Below are 17,902 nucleotides of genomic sequence, written 5' to 3'. Positions count from 1 at the left end.
CTGTCTTCTTTGTGTGGACTTAGATTCTTGTTGCAGTCTTTAGGCTACTGCGGACAGTTTTCACCTTTATAGAGGATTTCGGGGGAATTTTATTTGTAAAGTAAGCCCTATAAGAGCCACGATTCAAATGAAAGCACCCGCGTGCTCGAGGGAGCGCCTATAGTGTGTGTGTGTGTGTGTGGGGGGGGTGAAGGAGCGGAGGGGCGCCTAATCAGAGACGTGTCTCTGTTATTGATCATATCGTTGACACATGCGCAAACAGCTGTTAAATACAGAAAATGCCGACTCGAAATAATTTTACCCACATTGCTTTGGCGCTCCTATGCGCCGCATATAGCCTAGTGCATACCCACTTTTTGCGCCACTAACAAGACATAAAAATGGGTCTGCTCAACCCGCGGACAACAAAATCTACCCGCGGAAGTACGTTAAAAGTAGCCCAATTCCGCGGGAAAACCGCGGACCGGGCAACCCTGCAGTTTCAGTCAGTTCTACCCAGATACCGAGACGTCAAATTCCTATTGGCTGAGACAAAGGGTGAAGTCAGTGCCTCCTTCCTCTCCTCTCCTCATATAAGCGTTTGAACTCTAAGAGGATGCACACAAAGTGTGACTGAGTTTAGAAACAAACATAAAGATTGTAAATTAGTCAAAGCTGAAGAATCCACGGGTCACAATGAAGACTGTGATGTTTCTGACTCTCCTGGGATTATTCCTACATGACACGACGGCAGGTGAGTTCACATTCAATCAAGTCCATTTATCGTAGAGACAGAAATGTTTCATGTTTTTGTAAACGGAACATTTGAGCTTCATTCAACATCATCTGATGTTTAGTTTCAGGACTTAAAGAAGATTGTTGAATTGTTCAAAATGAGCAAAAGAGATGAGAGAATAATATAAAAATGTTAATTTATTGATTTTGATCATGATCGTTATCTAGTTTCGATTTTGTCTATAATGATAATAAACATTCTCAGTCATTAAATATCATCTTGTTTTAAGCTCAAATATCTGCACAAACATTGTTGTATTTTTAAAAAGTCAAGTTGAACCGTGTTGTCCAGATAATCCTGATCTTTGTGAATGTTTGTGTTTTGGTTTGGTCAGATCTCATCACACAGCAGCTATTAAATGTGATTGATGTCAGAGCGTTTAGTAGATCTACACAGATAGATCTGCTGACATCAGCTTTGTGAGGAGATTTTGGTGTCTGCATTGATGTTGTTGGATTTGTAACAGGACGCAGTAAATGATGAGTAAAATGATTGAGAAGCGCTGTGTTGATTCCAGTTTGTCCAGCAGAGGGCAGTCACGAGTTTATTCCTGAGCGGAAGTGTCAGCGCTCAGTTTGGATTTTAGTCACCAAAATAAAATGTTTGAATGTCTGAAAGGATCAACTTTGACACCAGCCTCAAAAATTCAGGATTGATAAAGCTACAATGTTTGAGTGCTCTATTAACAGGGATAGATTTATTCTTAAACATTTTCAAAACATGAGAAAAAGTTTAATTAAAGCATTTCTTTATTTATTTTTATGCTTTATAATAATTGTCTTTTGTGTCACTTGTCGGTCCTGTCATTTTCATAAAGATAGATACAATTTTAAAAAGTTATCAGCATGTATTCAGAAACCAAACATTAATGTTGGTTTAATGTTTTTAATGAAGTGTCCAATACTAAAAAACACATCAGCAGAAAATTTCCTCTCTTTAAACCTTTATTACTTATAGCTCTGGTTCTCAACTGGTGGGTCAGGACTAGGGCTGGGTTATTCATTTAAAGTCAGAATAAATCACAGTATGTCCTGCAATGTTAAAATCACACAAGGTACAACATTTCTTTAATGTTTATCAAAATACCAGATTGATAGAGTTTTTTAAATTGCAGCTGAGATTTTATGCTCTACACATTTTCAAACATGGACAAAATTTTGATTTCAGAGGTGGGGGGGACACAACTGGTTTGAGTACGGGGGGTATGGTCAATAGACCTCATTTACATAAAATTATACCTAATTTTTGAGTAAAAATAAGCTATAATAAGCTATAGTAAGATAGAAAAATAAGATTATCATCACTCTAACATTTGTCACAATGCTCAATCTCATGACTAACATATCTTTATTCTTTCAACCTCACCTGTGAGCCTCCAGCCTCTCCTCCTCTACCTCCTCCAGTCTCTCCTCCTCCATCTCCTCCAGTCTCTCCTCCTCTACCTCCTCCTGTATCTCCTCCTTCATCTCCTTCTCTACCTCCTCCATCTCCTCCAGCCTCTCTTGCTCTGCCTCCTCCTGTATCTTCTTCTGGATTTCTATTATCTGTCACCTGACAAAAAAATATTGATGGATGACATATGAACAGTGGGACAATTTGGGATACAACAATCATTGATTTTGGTGGTATAGTCTGAAGAAAAAACTCAGTTTCTCAGTTATTATGCCTAATTTATTCACAAACAATATGGATGTATAAAATCACATTTAAAATCCAAGGTTTTATTTTATTTTTCCCACAAACTTTCATTGTTAGTGTTTTTAAACAGTGGCTGCCTTTCAAAACAGACATAATACATGAAAAAAAAATCAAAAAGTGTATCTCTTTGGCTTTAAATATACGCTTTTTTAAAATCTCTGTGTTGTTGAGGCTCTACAGTAATAATAATAATAATAATAATAATAATATTTTATTTGTCAGCTCTTTCAATAAAACTCAGACACTTTACAAGAATAAAACAATTACATAATATGAACATATAAATTGCAATACATACGTTTATCATAAAGTTATATAATAGAATATTAAAAAAAATATAAGTAATACTATTACTACTACTACTACTACTACTAACAATAATAATAATAATGATAATAGGAGTGGAGAGAGTCTGAGTTTTTGATGGATGAGGGGAAGGAGTTTGTGGTGTAATGTGTTCCTCTGAGTAACTTACACTTTGACTTCTAAAGAAGTCTCTTATATTCAGTTTTCTTTTTTCGACATCTTGCCACCTGGCTGCGCCTAATTAGCAAACACACATTCACATGCACGCACACACACAGACACACATTCAATGTTAATGTAAACGAAACCTCTGATATTAAAATCCGTCTAGCTGATGTGACCCAGGCAGAACAAATGCCCAACATGTTAACAACTTACAGTGTGGCAGATGAACGTGGACTCATGGCCAACTAGCTAAACACGGGTGTGCTCATGTGCTATAGTCCAGGCGCTGTTTACAACCAGATGGAGTGACAGCAGGGACGGCCAATCACACGTTAGCAAGAAACGGCAAAGCCAATCAATGAGCTTGTGGGCCAGTGGGCGGTCTAAAGAGAAACAGGCTTCAGCTTGAGCAGCTGTTTTCCGCTTGGTCCTAGTGCTCAACCCGTCTCCATTTAATATAGCGTAACATTGTTTTTGGATGGTAAAAACTGCAGGGGACCAAAAGTGCCTTTTTAAAAAGTGCAGGGGACATGTCCCCCCTGCCCCCCCCCCCAAATTACGTCCCTGTTTTCAAACATCCAAGTGTCCATTTTTTCAGGATAGTTTGCAAAAAATCCTGCTTTTCTTGTTTTTGTAGAATTTTTTTCTTAATCAAAATGAGAATGACATAAAAATGATCATTCCTTCAATACAACAATTTATATCAAATTTGCAATATGAGTTGAAATAATCACAATGTGACACAATGAGACTAGATTTTTTTCCTAAATCATGTAGCCCTTGTCAGGACCTAAAAGTGGGTCACAGATCTCTTTCCAGTGGGTCATGATTGTGCACCAATAAAAAAAATGTATCAAAAAGTTGATTTACAGAAGCCCTAAGTGGACACACAGTAAATTCAAACTTGCATTTTTTAGGTTTCCCTATGATGATGAGTAAATTTCAGTATTTGTTTCAAGATTTCCTCTTTTTTTATTTCCTTTTTTACACAACAAAGCTGTTTTTTCCCAAGATAAGGGGAAAATTCTTCTAAAATGTTCCAAATTTCCATGCTGTCTCAGGAAAATGGAGTAAAATGAGATGTATTCGTGCACGTCCCACTGTAATGAAGAGCTTCTTAAACACATTTGTTTTGTCCTGTCTCTTTGCAGTTTAGACCCCAAATGGAACAAAACATAACTGAACAATGTTTTTCATTTCATAAATTCAAGTGGTTGGAAATTAAAAAATATTAGTGTCATGATTTCTCTGAAGGAGCTGGTTGTGGGTCCTGATGCCTGACCAGCTGAGAACCACTGATTTAGAGGATCTATTTTTATATTATTGAATTTAATAAAGGATGATAGAGTTTATTTAAAATAATCTGTTTAGTTTTAGTTCAATATATCAACAACAGTTGTAGAAAATGTTCAGAATCAGCACATTAGAAATGTAAATATAACACAAATATCTGACTGTCCTTTCTCATATTTCTGTGATTGTTTTGATTCACATCAGATTTAAATATTACAAAAATATTATAATCATTAAAATAAGGGAACATAAAAAAACATCAATATAAAAATATAATAAGTCATTATTTGAGTTAAAGATGATAACAGTGAAAACAACCAACATCTGAACCAAATAAGATGAATTCAAAAGTTTTCTGAAAGAGCTTTAAAGAAATCAAACTGACGGGTGGTTACTGATCTAATCATTGATGTTTTAGCTACTGTGATATATTAATAGATGTTCTATGATTACAGAGAAAAATGTGGTCTGTTGAATGTAGAAATGAGATTGAATCATTCAGCAGGTATATTTTGGTCCGAGGTTTTCAGATATCAAATAAGGAGAAAATGAGATTATAGAGAGATAATAAATCATACAGACATTTATCCGAAATATTCAAGAGTTTCGAGATCAACTTTTCTTTAATCTATGAATGAATTTCAGTTTTTAATGAGTGCGAAGAGATTATTAGATTGTGTTGAATGTTGTTTAAATCTGCTGGATAATAATATTGTTCAATGATGAATAAAAGTGTGAACTAAAAACTGAACTGATGAAAACATTTTCTTCTTACAGTGACTCACTCTCTGCAGTATTTCTACACGGCATCGTCTGGAGTCCCAAACTTCCCAGAGTTTGTGGCTGTTGGGATGGTGGATGATTTTCAGATAGATTACTATGACAGTAACATCAAGAAGGATGTACCCAAACAGGACTGGATGAACAAAGTCACAGAAAGAAAAGCAGACTACTGGGAGGGGGAGACTAGGAAGCGTCAGGGTGCCCAGCAGACCTTCAAAGCCAACATTGACACTGCAAAGCAGCGCTTCAACCAAACTGGAGGTGAGTTTGTGTTTGTCTTTAGTTTTATTTGTGTGTAAACAGATTTGAACTCTCAGAGTCAGGAGTGTGTTTTCTCCCCATGCTTGAATCAGTCTGATGAAGTCTTTTCTCTGAAACAAACAGTGGGACTGAACAGAAACATGAGAGAGACTCAGACTCCTGGATGCTGCTGTACTGCTCTGATTGAGTGTTTGTGTCCATCCCATAATAATCCCCAGAGATTGTGAAGACTTGATCTCCACTAGATGACATGAGAATAAGTGGAGTGAAGTGTCCACAGTGAGGCTGGTCCATATTTCCTGTCCTTTAGAAAAGCTGATGATCACAGCAGCTTAACAACACACAGCTGATAGAGCAACATTACTGGCTGGTTTGTCAAAGTGAGGTGCAGGACCCTGAATGGGACACAGGGTGCTTGTGCTGGGTCCTCACATGAGAGGAAGAGCAGCATGTTTTGATGAAGCTGAGTGACAGGACGACATGATAAATGTCACATTGAGATGAGACGTTTAAAGAGTTGAAGAGCACGACTCTACTGTACTGACCTGACTGTGTCCATAATCAATATAAAATAGAAGTGATCAAATCTATGAGAAGAACAAGTGCAGATTAGATTAGACTAGATGAAGTCCACCACTGTGTGTCTATGTCACAGTCAGGATGTAAAATAATGACAGACTGTTGTGTGTTAGGCAGAAAAAGAAGCATTTTAAAGATTGAATGAGTTCATGAGACGTTGTTATGGAGCGGTTTGACTTTGAACAGATGAAACCATGTCATGATTGATAAAACTAGAGCCAGAACATAATCAATAATGACAGACAGGAGGAGTTTGAGCTGTAAATATTGAGCAGAAAACATATTTGATAAGATGAAGTCAACTGTACTGATTTCCAGTGTCCATCCCATAATATACATGTATAGATTAAATCTAGATTACAGAAGATTAATTGAACTTTACCAGTGTTTGTGTGACAGAATTAACTTTGACGGCAGAAATATTCAGTCAGTTGATTTATTAATTGATCCACATAAGAGTCATAATCTCAGTCAAGTTTCAGTTTATTCTGTTTTCTATGATTGTAGATTAAATCCAGCTCAGTGTTCTCATGTAACAAATGAAAAAGTTCACCCCAGTCTTTGTTGACCTTTTAAAATAATCAAATGTTTGATGAATAAATCCAAATAATTGTCTAATGAAAGAATCTTTAGTGTGAGCTCTTAATAAAAAGTCTTAGTCCAGATTAGATGAGATTATCTCCACTGTTCTGACCTGAGTGTTGGTCCGTCCTCTCAGGCAGCATCAAACAAACATCTGCAGCAGGAAACAGCTGTTGTTAGTGTTGAATGATTGACAGATGGATGAAGCAATCAGGACGCAGACGTCCTCCCAGTCTCCATAATGGTGGTGCTGGTCTGTGCCTTATTGTGAGCAGCTGCAGTAACACACTGCTGAACACTGTGAGGGCCGAGCAGCACCAGTCTACACACTGATCCTGGACCCAGACTCTCCTTCAGTGGAAACTTGTAGATCAGCTCAGGACAGTGGGGTGTGGAGTTTGTCCCAGGACGAGGGAAATGTTGGACTGATCCACAGAGAGTGGATGTTCAGTCCGGGATCAGTTTAATCTGATGGTCGCCATGGAAACTCAGTGTTTGTGTTTGAGAAAGAAGAGTATTGAACTGTGTTAGGATCTCTCTCTCTCTCTCTCTCTCTGAGCCGTCCTCTCCGTCCACTTGATGATTGGCTGTGAGCGTCTTCCATCCAGCCAATCACAGCAGGAGGTGTAGATGCTCTGTGTTGATGTGTGTGGATCAGTGTGTCATTGTGGTGAAGATGTGAAATCAGCTGATCATGAAGACTGAGCTGTGACCTCACTCTGCTTCACTGACCTCTCTCTCTCTCTCTCTCTCTCTCTCTCTCTCTCTCTCTCTCTCAGGTGTCCACATTAACCAGAGGATGTACGGCTGTGAGTGGGACGATGAGACTGGAGAGGTTAATGGATATGATCAGCATGGTTATGATGGAGAAGACTTCATTGCTCTGGACATGAAGACAATGACATGGGTCGCTCCTAGACCTCAGGCTGTCATCACCAAACACAAGTGGGATAAAGACAAAGCTTTCTTGGCAACTAAACAGAACTACTTCACCACAATGTGCGTTGCCTGGCTGAAGAAGTATGTGGACTATGGAAAGAGCTCTCTGATGAGAACAGGTATCAGATGACCTGATGTAGTTTTATTTTGACAGTGTTCACACATTTCCCTTATTTTTTAATCCTCTGACATCACAGTAAATATTTCACACATTTCTCTTCTTTCATGCTCTCTCTTCATCTCTCTGCTTCCCCTCACTTATTCCTACATTTTCTCTCTCTTTCTCTCTGCTGCATTTCTGACTTTTTCAACATTTTCTCTCTTTTTATTGTTATATTTCTCTGTTCTCTTCCACCTTTCCAATATAACTCAGCCTCCCTCACCTCTCTACTTGTGTCTTTGTCCCCTCTGCCCCCTCCTCTTTTCTTTATTCAGAGATATTAATTTAATGATGTTTATTAGAATGACATCTATACTCTCTATGTAGTCTTTGTGTTACTGAGGCGTTTAAATCCATGACATCAAACAGGAATAGTGATAGTAAATAAGAGTAAATAATGATAAAGAAAGTCTAAACAATCTCTCCCTGATTTTGTCCTCTATCCTCTGTCCTGTCCAAATAAAGACATAAAGCTCCGCAATAATGTTAAATGAGAGAAACTCTAAACGGTCTTTCTGTGTGCTCTCCAGACCTCCCCACAGTGTCTCTCCTCCAGAAGTCTCCCTCCTCTCGGATCACCTGCCATGCTACAGGTTTCTACCCCAACAGAGCCGTGATGTTCTGGAGGAAAGATGGAGAGGAGCTTCAGGAGGACGTGGACGTTGGGGAGATCCTCCCCAACCCTGACGGATCCTTCCAGATGAGTGCTGACCTGGAACTTCCCTCTGGAGACTGGGAGAAGTACGATTGTGTGTTTCAGCTGTCTGGTGTGAAGGAGGACATCGTCACCAGACTGGAGAAAAGAGAGATCAAAACCAACCACGGTAAGACCTGGATCAGACGTGATGAAAGAGGGAATTTTACTGTAACAGTCGTGTGCTGGATGAGAAGTTTTATCTCACAGACTTCTCAGATTTGATGTGTTTTTATAAAAGAGTTTAGTTTATTGGAGAATTGTTTTTAATCAGTTTTCTTTTCTTTGTGCTGACAGAAAAATAAGTGTGAATATGTTTGTCAAAGCTCTCATGGTGCTAAACATCAACATGTTTTCAAGAAAGCAGCGTTGAGATAAAGCGAGACAACAGGAGTAGAAAATGAGCTCAAACATAGATGGAGGTTTTATTTACAGACACGTCAGGATGAAAATTCACATCATCAGGACAAACAGAGTTTATTTCCAGGATGATGGTCTGCAGATGTTCTCCTCCTCTAACCTGCTTCATCGTCACAGGTTGTAACTGTGGTTTATTGATTTCTGATCAACAGTGGATAACACGATCATCGGCATTGGCATCGCTGTGGGTGTTCTTCTCGTTCTCGCCCTCGCCGGCCTTGGATACATGATTTACAAGAAGAGAGCACGTAAGAGACACAAACTTTGTCCTGTTTGTTTTTAAAGTGATTAAATTTAAGACTTTGAGTTGGTTTTTTTTCAGGATGTTAAAGAGAAGCAAATTTAATCTCAGTTTGATTGAGTACAGTTTGGTTTGTTTTGGTACAATACAGCTCAGAATAGTTTGTGTTTCCACAGACACTCGTATCCTCACTTGGTGGGAGCAGCAGAAAGTTCAGGCTCGTGACAAATCAGTGGGGAGTTATCAGTAAACAGCTTTATTTCAGCTGAACAGTGCTGTCTTTTTAATAACTCCATCTTAAATATGTGAACTGCGGTCAGTCCATACCCTCAGCTGATGGAATATATTTATAGAAATGTTTGGAGTCGTAACCGTACATTAAAGACTCTCTAAAGTGAAAATGAATCTGTATTTAGGTTTTTTGTATGATGTATTAAAACATCTCTAAGTTTATGAAATCAAGCTTCAAAATCTTGAAAAATGAGGCAGTAAAATCTGCTCCAGGATGGTGTGGGCGTGCCTGTTGAATGAGCTGAAGCCACGCCCACTCAGGAGAAATACGATCCTCTCAGATTTAAAAAATGTTACAATCTGAATGTTGACCTGATGATCAGAGCACCGCTGCCTGGCTCTGTGCCAAAGAAGATAAAAGGTCAGTTTACTGGCTCAAATCTCTGTTATGATGCTTTAAATCAGGGGTGTCAAACCAAGTCACAGTAGGGGCAGGATTCTGGTTTCAGGACAAACCTGAGGGCCTAACAGGGTCACCTTTTTAACCATAAACTGTCAATCTTGTTTCACCAGAAAATATGGAAAAAAACCAGCACTGATGATACACGGTTTTGACATTTAAAAAGCCAAAAAAGAGAAGTTTAAAGGCTCACAGTCTGAGAAAAGTCATTTTCTTATTTCAAAGCATGAAATTGAAATTGAAAAACTAGACAATTTCCTCAAGCAGAAATTGCGAGAGGGGCCCAGGGGGGGCTGTGCCGGTTTCATCGCAAGGTCATTCATGACAATAGACCCGACCTGTCATTACAAGGTCATGTCTAAGTCCAGGCTGAAGCAGCATGTAGCTGGATAACACTGTACATGACAGGAGACTTCATTCATGTGTTTTAGTCATGTGTGGCCTGATTGGCTGATGCTGATCACCTGGCACCTGAGCTTCAGCTGTCTTCTTGATATACCTGGTGGTGTTGGCCCTCCCTATGAGCTGAGGTCACATTATGACTACAAATGGACGTGGCTGTGATACAAAGAAACTTGATGAGAGCAGGTGCAGAAGAGATGAAGTGTGTATCTTTCCAGCTCCATTTGAACACATAGTTTAATAGGCTGAGAAGTTTGTGCAGATTCACACATGCATGTGACTTTTGCACACACACACAAACACATCCACATGTGCGCTTCACGTGCCAGCATACAAGCAAACACACAATCTCTCCCATTCTCGTTATATGTGATATATGTGTGGCTGTCTTTATGGGAGACTGTATGTGGATGAGACGCCACCTACATTGTCCCACCATCCTGGTAAAGCATTGTTTAAATGGGCTGCTTTATGGAACAGCTCCATATGTGTGCGTGATCAGAGCTCATTGGGGGCTGTATGTGTGTCAATCAGCAATGACATCAAAGCAGCAGAGCTGCTGTTGTCATGGTAATTAATGCCTGCACGGTCACGCATCACTGATCACAGAGAGCAGTTTCAGCTGTGACAGTAGAGAGGAGTTTTGGGAGATAGTTTTGCTATGGAGAAGAGAGTGGCTCGTGTCGTTGCCCCAAGCCCCTAATAATCTTTTTTTTTTTTTTAAGCACAAATCTTTTAGAAAGAAGTCAAAATCAATAGTTTAAAAGATCAGCTTATACAATAAAATTTGTCATCATGAAATCAAAAGTCAAAATCTGACTCAAAATTTTAAATTGTGAGTCTAAAGGGTCAAACTATGGGATCATGAAGTAAAGTTTGGAGTTGGAAATGTGAGATAAAATTCAAAATAATTGGCTTAAAGGGTCAAAATATTACTTGAAAATTAGAATTATGAATTTTAAAGCTAAAAATATTATAAGAGAAGTCAAAATTATGAGTTGAAATACTCAAAGTAGGAAATTAAAAGTCAAAATCCTAAGTTTGAGTCCAAATTGTGAGATGCTAAATTAAAAATGTGAAATTAAATCACAAATTAATTTCTTTCCCCACATTCCTGACTTCTTATCTAAATATTTTTACTCCTTACTTAATCAGATTTTGTGACTTAACAAGGATATCTTAAATCATCAAGGATAAGTTCACATTTTTATACTTGAGGAAATCCTGCAGACCTCAAACTGATGGGCCAGTCATAACAGAAATATGAGATCATCATGTGGGCCTGTTTGACCTGTTTAACGGGCAAAATTCGGCCTCGGGCCTTGAGTTTGACATCTGTGCTTAAAATGATCCTCTGTGGCTGATAGATTTCGCAAATTTATCTCACAATGAACTAAATAATAGCATTTGACTGACTGTTAACTTTCAATAAAGGCAGTAACATCAGCAAACAACAGACTGTACTGGGATGAACTGCTCTGTGATTTTATATTGTCGCGTTAGAGGGGCGGGGCCATTCCCCACTGTGGGCTCATGACATCATGAGCCACATATCGGCCCCGCCCATATGAAACCAAGCCAGGAAAGAGGTATAAAACTGTCTAACAGTCCAAATTCAGAATTCAGTCACAGGTAGATCTCAGTGTTTTCACAGTTTTACTAGGGGTGCAACGATACACAAAATTCACGGTTCGGTTCGATTCGTTTTTGTCACGGTTCGATACAAAAATAGAGAAATTTCCATACCTTTTTTTACTTGTTTATTGAAAGTTAAATGTATCCGGTGCAGCTATACCTGACACATGTTCTGCTGTGCATAACATATCCACTGAACTTTCAGCACAGAGTGCCTCGTCAGAAGTTGATAAAATAAATATAAAATTGCGTATTGTTCGATTCAGTGGTCTCGGTTCGGTTCGGTCCGCACTGTATTGCACAGTTCCATACAGATACATGTATTGCTGCACCCCTGCAACCAACCAACCCCCAGCAACCATATTCGAACATATCTGGAATGTTAAAAGACTAAAACATTGGATTTCACTTTACAGGGTCTTTAATAAAGACATGAGATGAATCTGGGCTGTTACAGTAGATAACACAAGCATTTAGTTAGTTATGAATATAATCTGAACTCAACTCTGTTCTCCTTTCTCTGACCTCAAAGGAAAATGAAGACCTTAAATTTCAGCAGATCAACCAGACGGTCAAATAATATCTAAGATGCAGGGCATCTAATGACTGTGGATTATGTTTTATAGCTGTACATGAAGTCCTGTGATGTTAGATTAACAAGGCTGGTTTTATAGGGAAAGACAAAAAATACTGTCAAGTCCATCAGTATTTCAGTCATTCCTGTTTTAAAGTCACTTGCTAAAAGTGACGTCAGTGTAAACCCTGTGTTGTTGTGTATAGCTCCACCTTTCTGGGATGGATAGGTGAGCTTGGCACCCAAAGAGGGGTCTGTTATTTGAGACCCCTTTCCTTCTTTTGTTAAAGGAAACACTAATAAACGCGTACCATACTGTACCAAACTGACCCTCTCAGTGGAAACGACCTGTTGGCTCATGGCGACACGCAGAAAGTCGACTCAGCTGCCAAACTTTGTGGGTGTGTTAGCGCTGCAGCAGGATGATGACAGGGAGTGGAGAAAGAAAGCGTGTCAAATCTAAACTAAAGAAAAATGTTTTATTGATGTTTGATCAGGTAGATGAGCGGATCATAACAGGAAATCAGTGACACAGGCTAGAAATGTCAAATGTTCCATCAGTAATGTTTTTCTCTGATTTCTGTTTCAGCCAAACGCCCTCCATCTAGTAAGTAGATCCTGATTTGATTGTGTTTAATCAGAGCTGAAATGAATTGTGTTGATGAGAAGGGTTTCTGGAGAGTTCTCTGTTGTAAACGACAGTCTCAGCTCAGAGTTTGATCCATGCTAACGTTGTTCTTCTGACCTTACAGTCGCCAGCAGCTGTGGTTCAGAACAACCCATTCTTGAGAAAGACAAAGACAACAGCCTGGACTCAGTAAGTTTCTTTATTTCAGTCTCCAATTGAGCTGATTTTATTGCTGATTTTAAAAACAGAGTCCAAAGAAACCTCCTGAGATTGTTCCTTTATTATTGACACATTCAGTCTGACAGAAAATCTTTGACTTTCATGGATATTATACAGAAAAGTGAGACTTGTATTTAAAGTTTAGAGAGATGATTAAAATAAATGCACTTAAATGAACAAATCCTGGTTAGTTCAGACCTCAGTGTTAACGTGGATTTATAAATACTGTTCAATAAAGTTCTCATAGAGTTTTTCTTTCTTAATTCTCTGTTTGATTCTCTTTTCTGTCTTTTTCTGCAGGTTTATGGAGACATTTTGGACTGAAGCAATGAGCAGATCTAAAAATTTCTCTGACACTTCATTTGCTCTTCATCATTGAAGACATAAACTGATCAGTGAAGAATTTGATTTTAGATTCTTATTGATTGAAAAACAAAGAAAACAAGTTTGAAAATGTGGTGACAAATTCATTAGAAATCTCAAACATGAAGGTTGACATTTGATAGTTTTGGATTAAAAATAGGTTTCTCATGTGACAAAAAGAGTGAAAAAATGCTAAAATATAGTTTAGTGTGTTAAATCCGTCTGGTGTTGGGAGCTTTGTGCTAAAATAAATGTTTGTAATAAAGACGTTAATATTCATACATAACCACACAGCACAGACATGCCTTCACATTTTCTCATCTCTCCTCATACCATCCTGTTTTATTCTAATATGAACGACAAGAGTCCAGATTGTTGTCAAGCAGCATATTTGAGGTTTTTGATGTGGAGAAAGCCGTTCTTTGGTTCTCTGCTTGTTTGACCAAATGGAGCAACACAACAGATCAACATCACAAACATGAATTATGAATTTAACTCCCTAAATTGTGTGTTTGGAGCCCCAAAGGGTGCCAAGTGTGAGTGAAGATGGTGGTCTTCTCCACCGATAAACTGTCCTCCATTGATCCTCTGATGTGAAATCAGTTTGACTCCAGGTTCCTGTGAGTTTTGGAAGGACTTCTTCAATAGTTTCTAATTCATTGGACAGAGGTTTGAGCCTGATTACTACTCTATCTATAATGCTAAAAGAAACTTCCAAAAAATGTCTGATTCAATCAAACATAACAGCAACATGAGCAATGAGAGCGTCAAACTTGAAATAAAAGCCCATCAGAGTTGAAGGCTCAGTCTCTTTTTCTAGCCTGGTGTTAGCGGACATTTGAAATGTAAAGGCAGGCCTCAGTTAGAGAGCCCTTTGGGTGTTAAAATAGCAGGCAGATGAAAATCAAGAGACTTTTGTTCACAGGTAAATCTTCTTCCTGCTGTCAGTTCAACAGTTGATAGTCTTTGGCGTCTTTCTAGTGTCTGAGTTGAGTTTGAAAACAGTTAAATGTTGGTCTAATGTTGATGACTTTCCCACATAAAGGCAGTCATTTCATAGATGGAGCTTAATAAAAGCCCGGGCTGTTGATTAAAGTTTTGGCTCTGTTGTATCTCTGGACTCACACTCACACAATACACACCTTACACACATTTGTTTTCCAGTTCAAGTTGTAAATATTTCTGCTTATTTCTGTCACATTCATGAAATGTATTGGTTGAAAGCAGGATCAAGTGAACTGTAATGAGTTTGTTTTTTCATGATGAATTGTGACTCCTTTGTCTTTCCTTCATTAATATCTCTGTTTTCCTTCAGTTTAAAGGCTTCAGAGGGATGAATTGAACTGATGTGTTGAAGCATTTTTATTTGCACTGAGACTTTAAAGGGTTGTGGGATGTGAAATTTTCTATCAGAGCTTGCTGCAGATATTTGTCTTTTTCTGTTTAGGAAGTGTTTTATTTTCAGCTTTGAACGAATCGAGTGTGACATCTTTGCTGAAAATCATTGATTGTGTTTGGAAATGTCTGAATTCCAGATAAAGTGGCCTTGCTTTGGTTTATTTTTGTATTTGAATTTTGTGTTGATTAAAGCCCCTAAAAATCTTCATGTGTGTTTTTGTGATTTCTTATTGATTGAAAGAGTGCAGTTCTGACTTAAAGCAACAAGTTTTGCAGGTAGAATAGAGAAGAAGACACTTTGGTGATTTTTCATTGACTTGTGTGTGCAAATGTGTGATTTAAAACATGCAGATAACCTGAGAGTTGATCTGAACTTCAGCATAAATAAACTGGTAGGACCAGTGATGGACTGGCCATCAGGAAGTTGGGCAAATGTCAGCTATGAGCCGTTTGGACCAATCAGAATGGATCATCACTCCACTGAACACTGAAAATGAGTTTTAAAAATGCTAATAATACTTCCTTACTGTAATTTAGCAAGTGTTTTAAAACATTTTGGATCAGCCTGAATTGTTGTGAATAAAAGTCCCCTCATGGTAGCCAGAGTGGAAGAGTTCCCAGGCAGGACTGAAATGTAAAGTTGATGCAGCATCAGTGGACAAAAAGATGAAAATAGAGACTTTTTTTCCACAGGTAAATCTTTCTGCTGTCAGTTCAACAATTGATAGTCTCTGTTGTCTTTCTAGTGTCTGAGTTGAGTTTGAAAACAGTTGAAGGTTGGTCTAATGTTGATGACTTTGCCACATAAAGGCAGTCATTTCATAGATGGAGCTTAATAAAAGCCCGGGCTGTTGATTGAAGTTTTGTCTCTGTCTTATTAGTGGACATGCACTGTCAGTCACATAACACCAACATTATAAAAACAATATATAAAGCAATTTACAGGTCGAGTTGAAAATACTGCTGCTTGTTTCTGTCACATTAATGAAATGTATTGTTTCAAACAAGGATCAAGTGAATTATAATTAGCTGTTTTTCACTTTTAAATAAGAGACTACTTTATCTTTTCTTTATGAATATATATACTATATATATATGTGTGTGTGTGTGTGTGTGTACTTTTGTTTAATTTTAAATGGTTCAGATGTATACCTCCTATACACACCATGACGCCACTGGTGTGAATGTTACATTTTCTATAGGAACGTGTTACAAATATTTTTCTATTAACTATTAAGATTATAGAGTTTATTTTTGTAATCTTAATTTTGTGGTGATCGACTCTCCTTGAGTTTTATTTTGTGAAGACTTCCTGTTTCCGGTGAGCTGTGTATGAAGGTAACTTTACTCCTGGCTGTGTGACTCTCTCCCCTCCCCCCGGGCTTTGAGCGGCACACCTGCGGCGCATCTCCAATCAGCGTCTCCTGAAGTTGGCTGCAGAAGCTCTCTCTGATGCCAGTGTATTATCGTCCACCCTCAGTGGTATGTCGGCTCCGCTACTAAGTGTTTTCACTCGTGATCAATCTCAGTAACCTCTTGTGAATTTTTTTTGACTTTTTGACTGACTGTGCCTCTCCTCCTTTATTTCCAGTGCCTCCTTCCTGCCTCGTTCTCAAGAAGATTTAAGTTCACTGTTTTGGATTCACGGATTCCTCCCTCCCTGCACCAGTGTTATCCCCACAATAAAACTGTTAAAACTTCTCCTGCTTCTGCTTTTTGTAAACGACTTGATTCCAAATGAAGATGCCCTGCTTTGGTTTATTTTTGTTCTTTTATTTTGTGTTCATTAAAGTCACAAAATTCTAAATGTATCTTTTGAGATTTTTTAATGACTGAGAGTGCTGCACTAACTTTAAACAAGAGCAATGAGGTCTATGAATAGAATAACATAAAAGAAGACACTTTTGCATGTAAAGCACACAGTAGTTCTTTTTTGTATGTGCAAATATGTAATTTAAACATAGATAACTTGCATACAATTTGACATTTCACATAAAAAGAAGCCAGTAGAGCAGATGGCGCAGTGGCATCTGGACAAGTTTCCCTTACCAGTAAATACAGAAATAGTACCTAATTCAATAGTGAGGCATTTTTGGAGGTGATTTCTGTGAGGAGCACCTGAAAAAAGAAAAGACAAGTCAGGATGTTTTTTTACAGAATCAAATCTATGACCAAAGCTAGTACGTACTTAGTAGAGCAACCTTTTGCTTCTATGGTCTGCTGCAAACGAGATGCATGCCTGACACCAGCGTCTGACAGCGTTCTTCTGATAGTGGCCTTCAGCTCTTCTGCGTTTTTGCCGCATATTCCTCTTCACAATACCACATAGGTTCTCTAAAGGGGTTCAGGTCAGGCCAGTTTGCTGGCCTGTCAAGCAAAGGGATGCCAAGGTTCTTAAACCAGGTTTTGGTACTTTGGCAGTAAGGGAAGGTGCTAAGTCCTGCTAGAAAATGAAATTGGCATCTTCATAAAGCTGGTCAGCAGAATTAAAGTGCCCTAAAACTTCTGCCTGAATGGCTGCGCTGACCTTGGACCTGATACACAGTGGACCAACACCAGCAGATGACACGGTGCTCCAAATCCTCACTGACTGTGGAAACTTCACACTGGACCTCAAGCAACGTGGATTCTGTACCTCTCCACTCTTCCTGAAGGCTCTGGGACCTTGGTTTCCAAATGAAATGCAAAATTTACTTTCACCTGAAAAGAAGACTTTAGACCACCAAGCAACAGTCCAGTCCTTTTTGTCCTTAGCCCAGGTAAGACGTCTCTGACGTTGTCTCTGGTTCAAGAGTGGCTTCACACAAGGAATGTTGTAGTCCATGTCCTGGATCTGTCTGCGTGTGGTGGCTTTCCCAATCCCCTCGAGACTGCGGTTAACCCTGTTGTTTGGACAGCTTTTTTTAACCACAAATTTCTTTCCACTAATGTGCTTAAAAGATACTGAAGTTTGGGTTTTCATTAGCTGTGAGCCATAATCATCAAAATTAAAAGAAATAAACTCTAGAAATATATCAGTCTGTGTGTAATGAATCTACATGAGTTTCACTTTCTGAACTGAATTGCTGAAATAAATCAACTTTTCGATAATAATCT

At 38.5% G+C, this 17,902-nt stretch overlaps 1 protein-coding gene across 1 annotated transcript; it reads left to right on the top strand.

The window, feature by feature from the left end:
- The first annotated feature begins 588 nt into the window (after window positions 1-588).
- LOC121506628 (H-2 class I histocompatibility antigen, Q9 alpha chain-like) lies at window positions 589-13,060 on the top strand. The gene is made up of 7 exons (XM_041782445.1): window positions 589-733; window positions 5,015-5,281; window positions 7,222-7,500; window positions 8,072-8,365; window positions 8,808-8,903; window positions 12,788-12,805; window positions 12,951-13,060. Exons 1-7 carry the CDS (start codon window positions 676-678, stop codon window positions 13,043-13,045), a joined length of 1,107 nt encoding a protein of 368 aa, XP_041638379.1. The 5' UTR covers window positions 589-675; the 3' UTR covers window positions 13,046-13,060.
- The last annotated feature ends 4,842 nt before the right edge of the window (window positions 13,061-17,902 follow it).

This window comes from Cheilinus undulatus, unplaced genomic scaffold, assembly GCF_018320785.1.
Source record: "Cheilinus undulatus unplaced genomic scaffold, ASM1832078v1 Contig15, whole genome shotgun sequence".
In the NCBI taxonomy this organism is placed as follows: Eukaryota; Metazoa; Chordata; class Actinopteri; order Labriformes; family Labridae; genus Cheilinus; species Cheilinus undulatus.
This window is presented reverse-complemented; position numbering and strand designations above follow the sequence as displayed.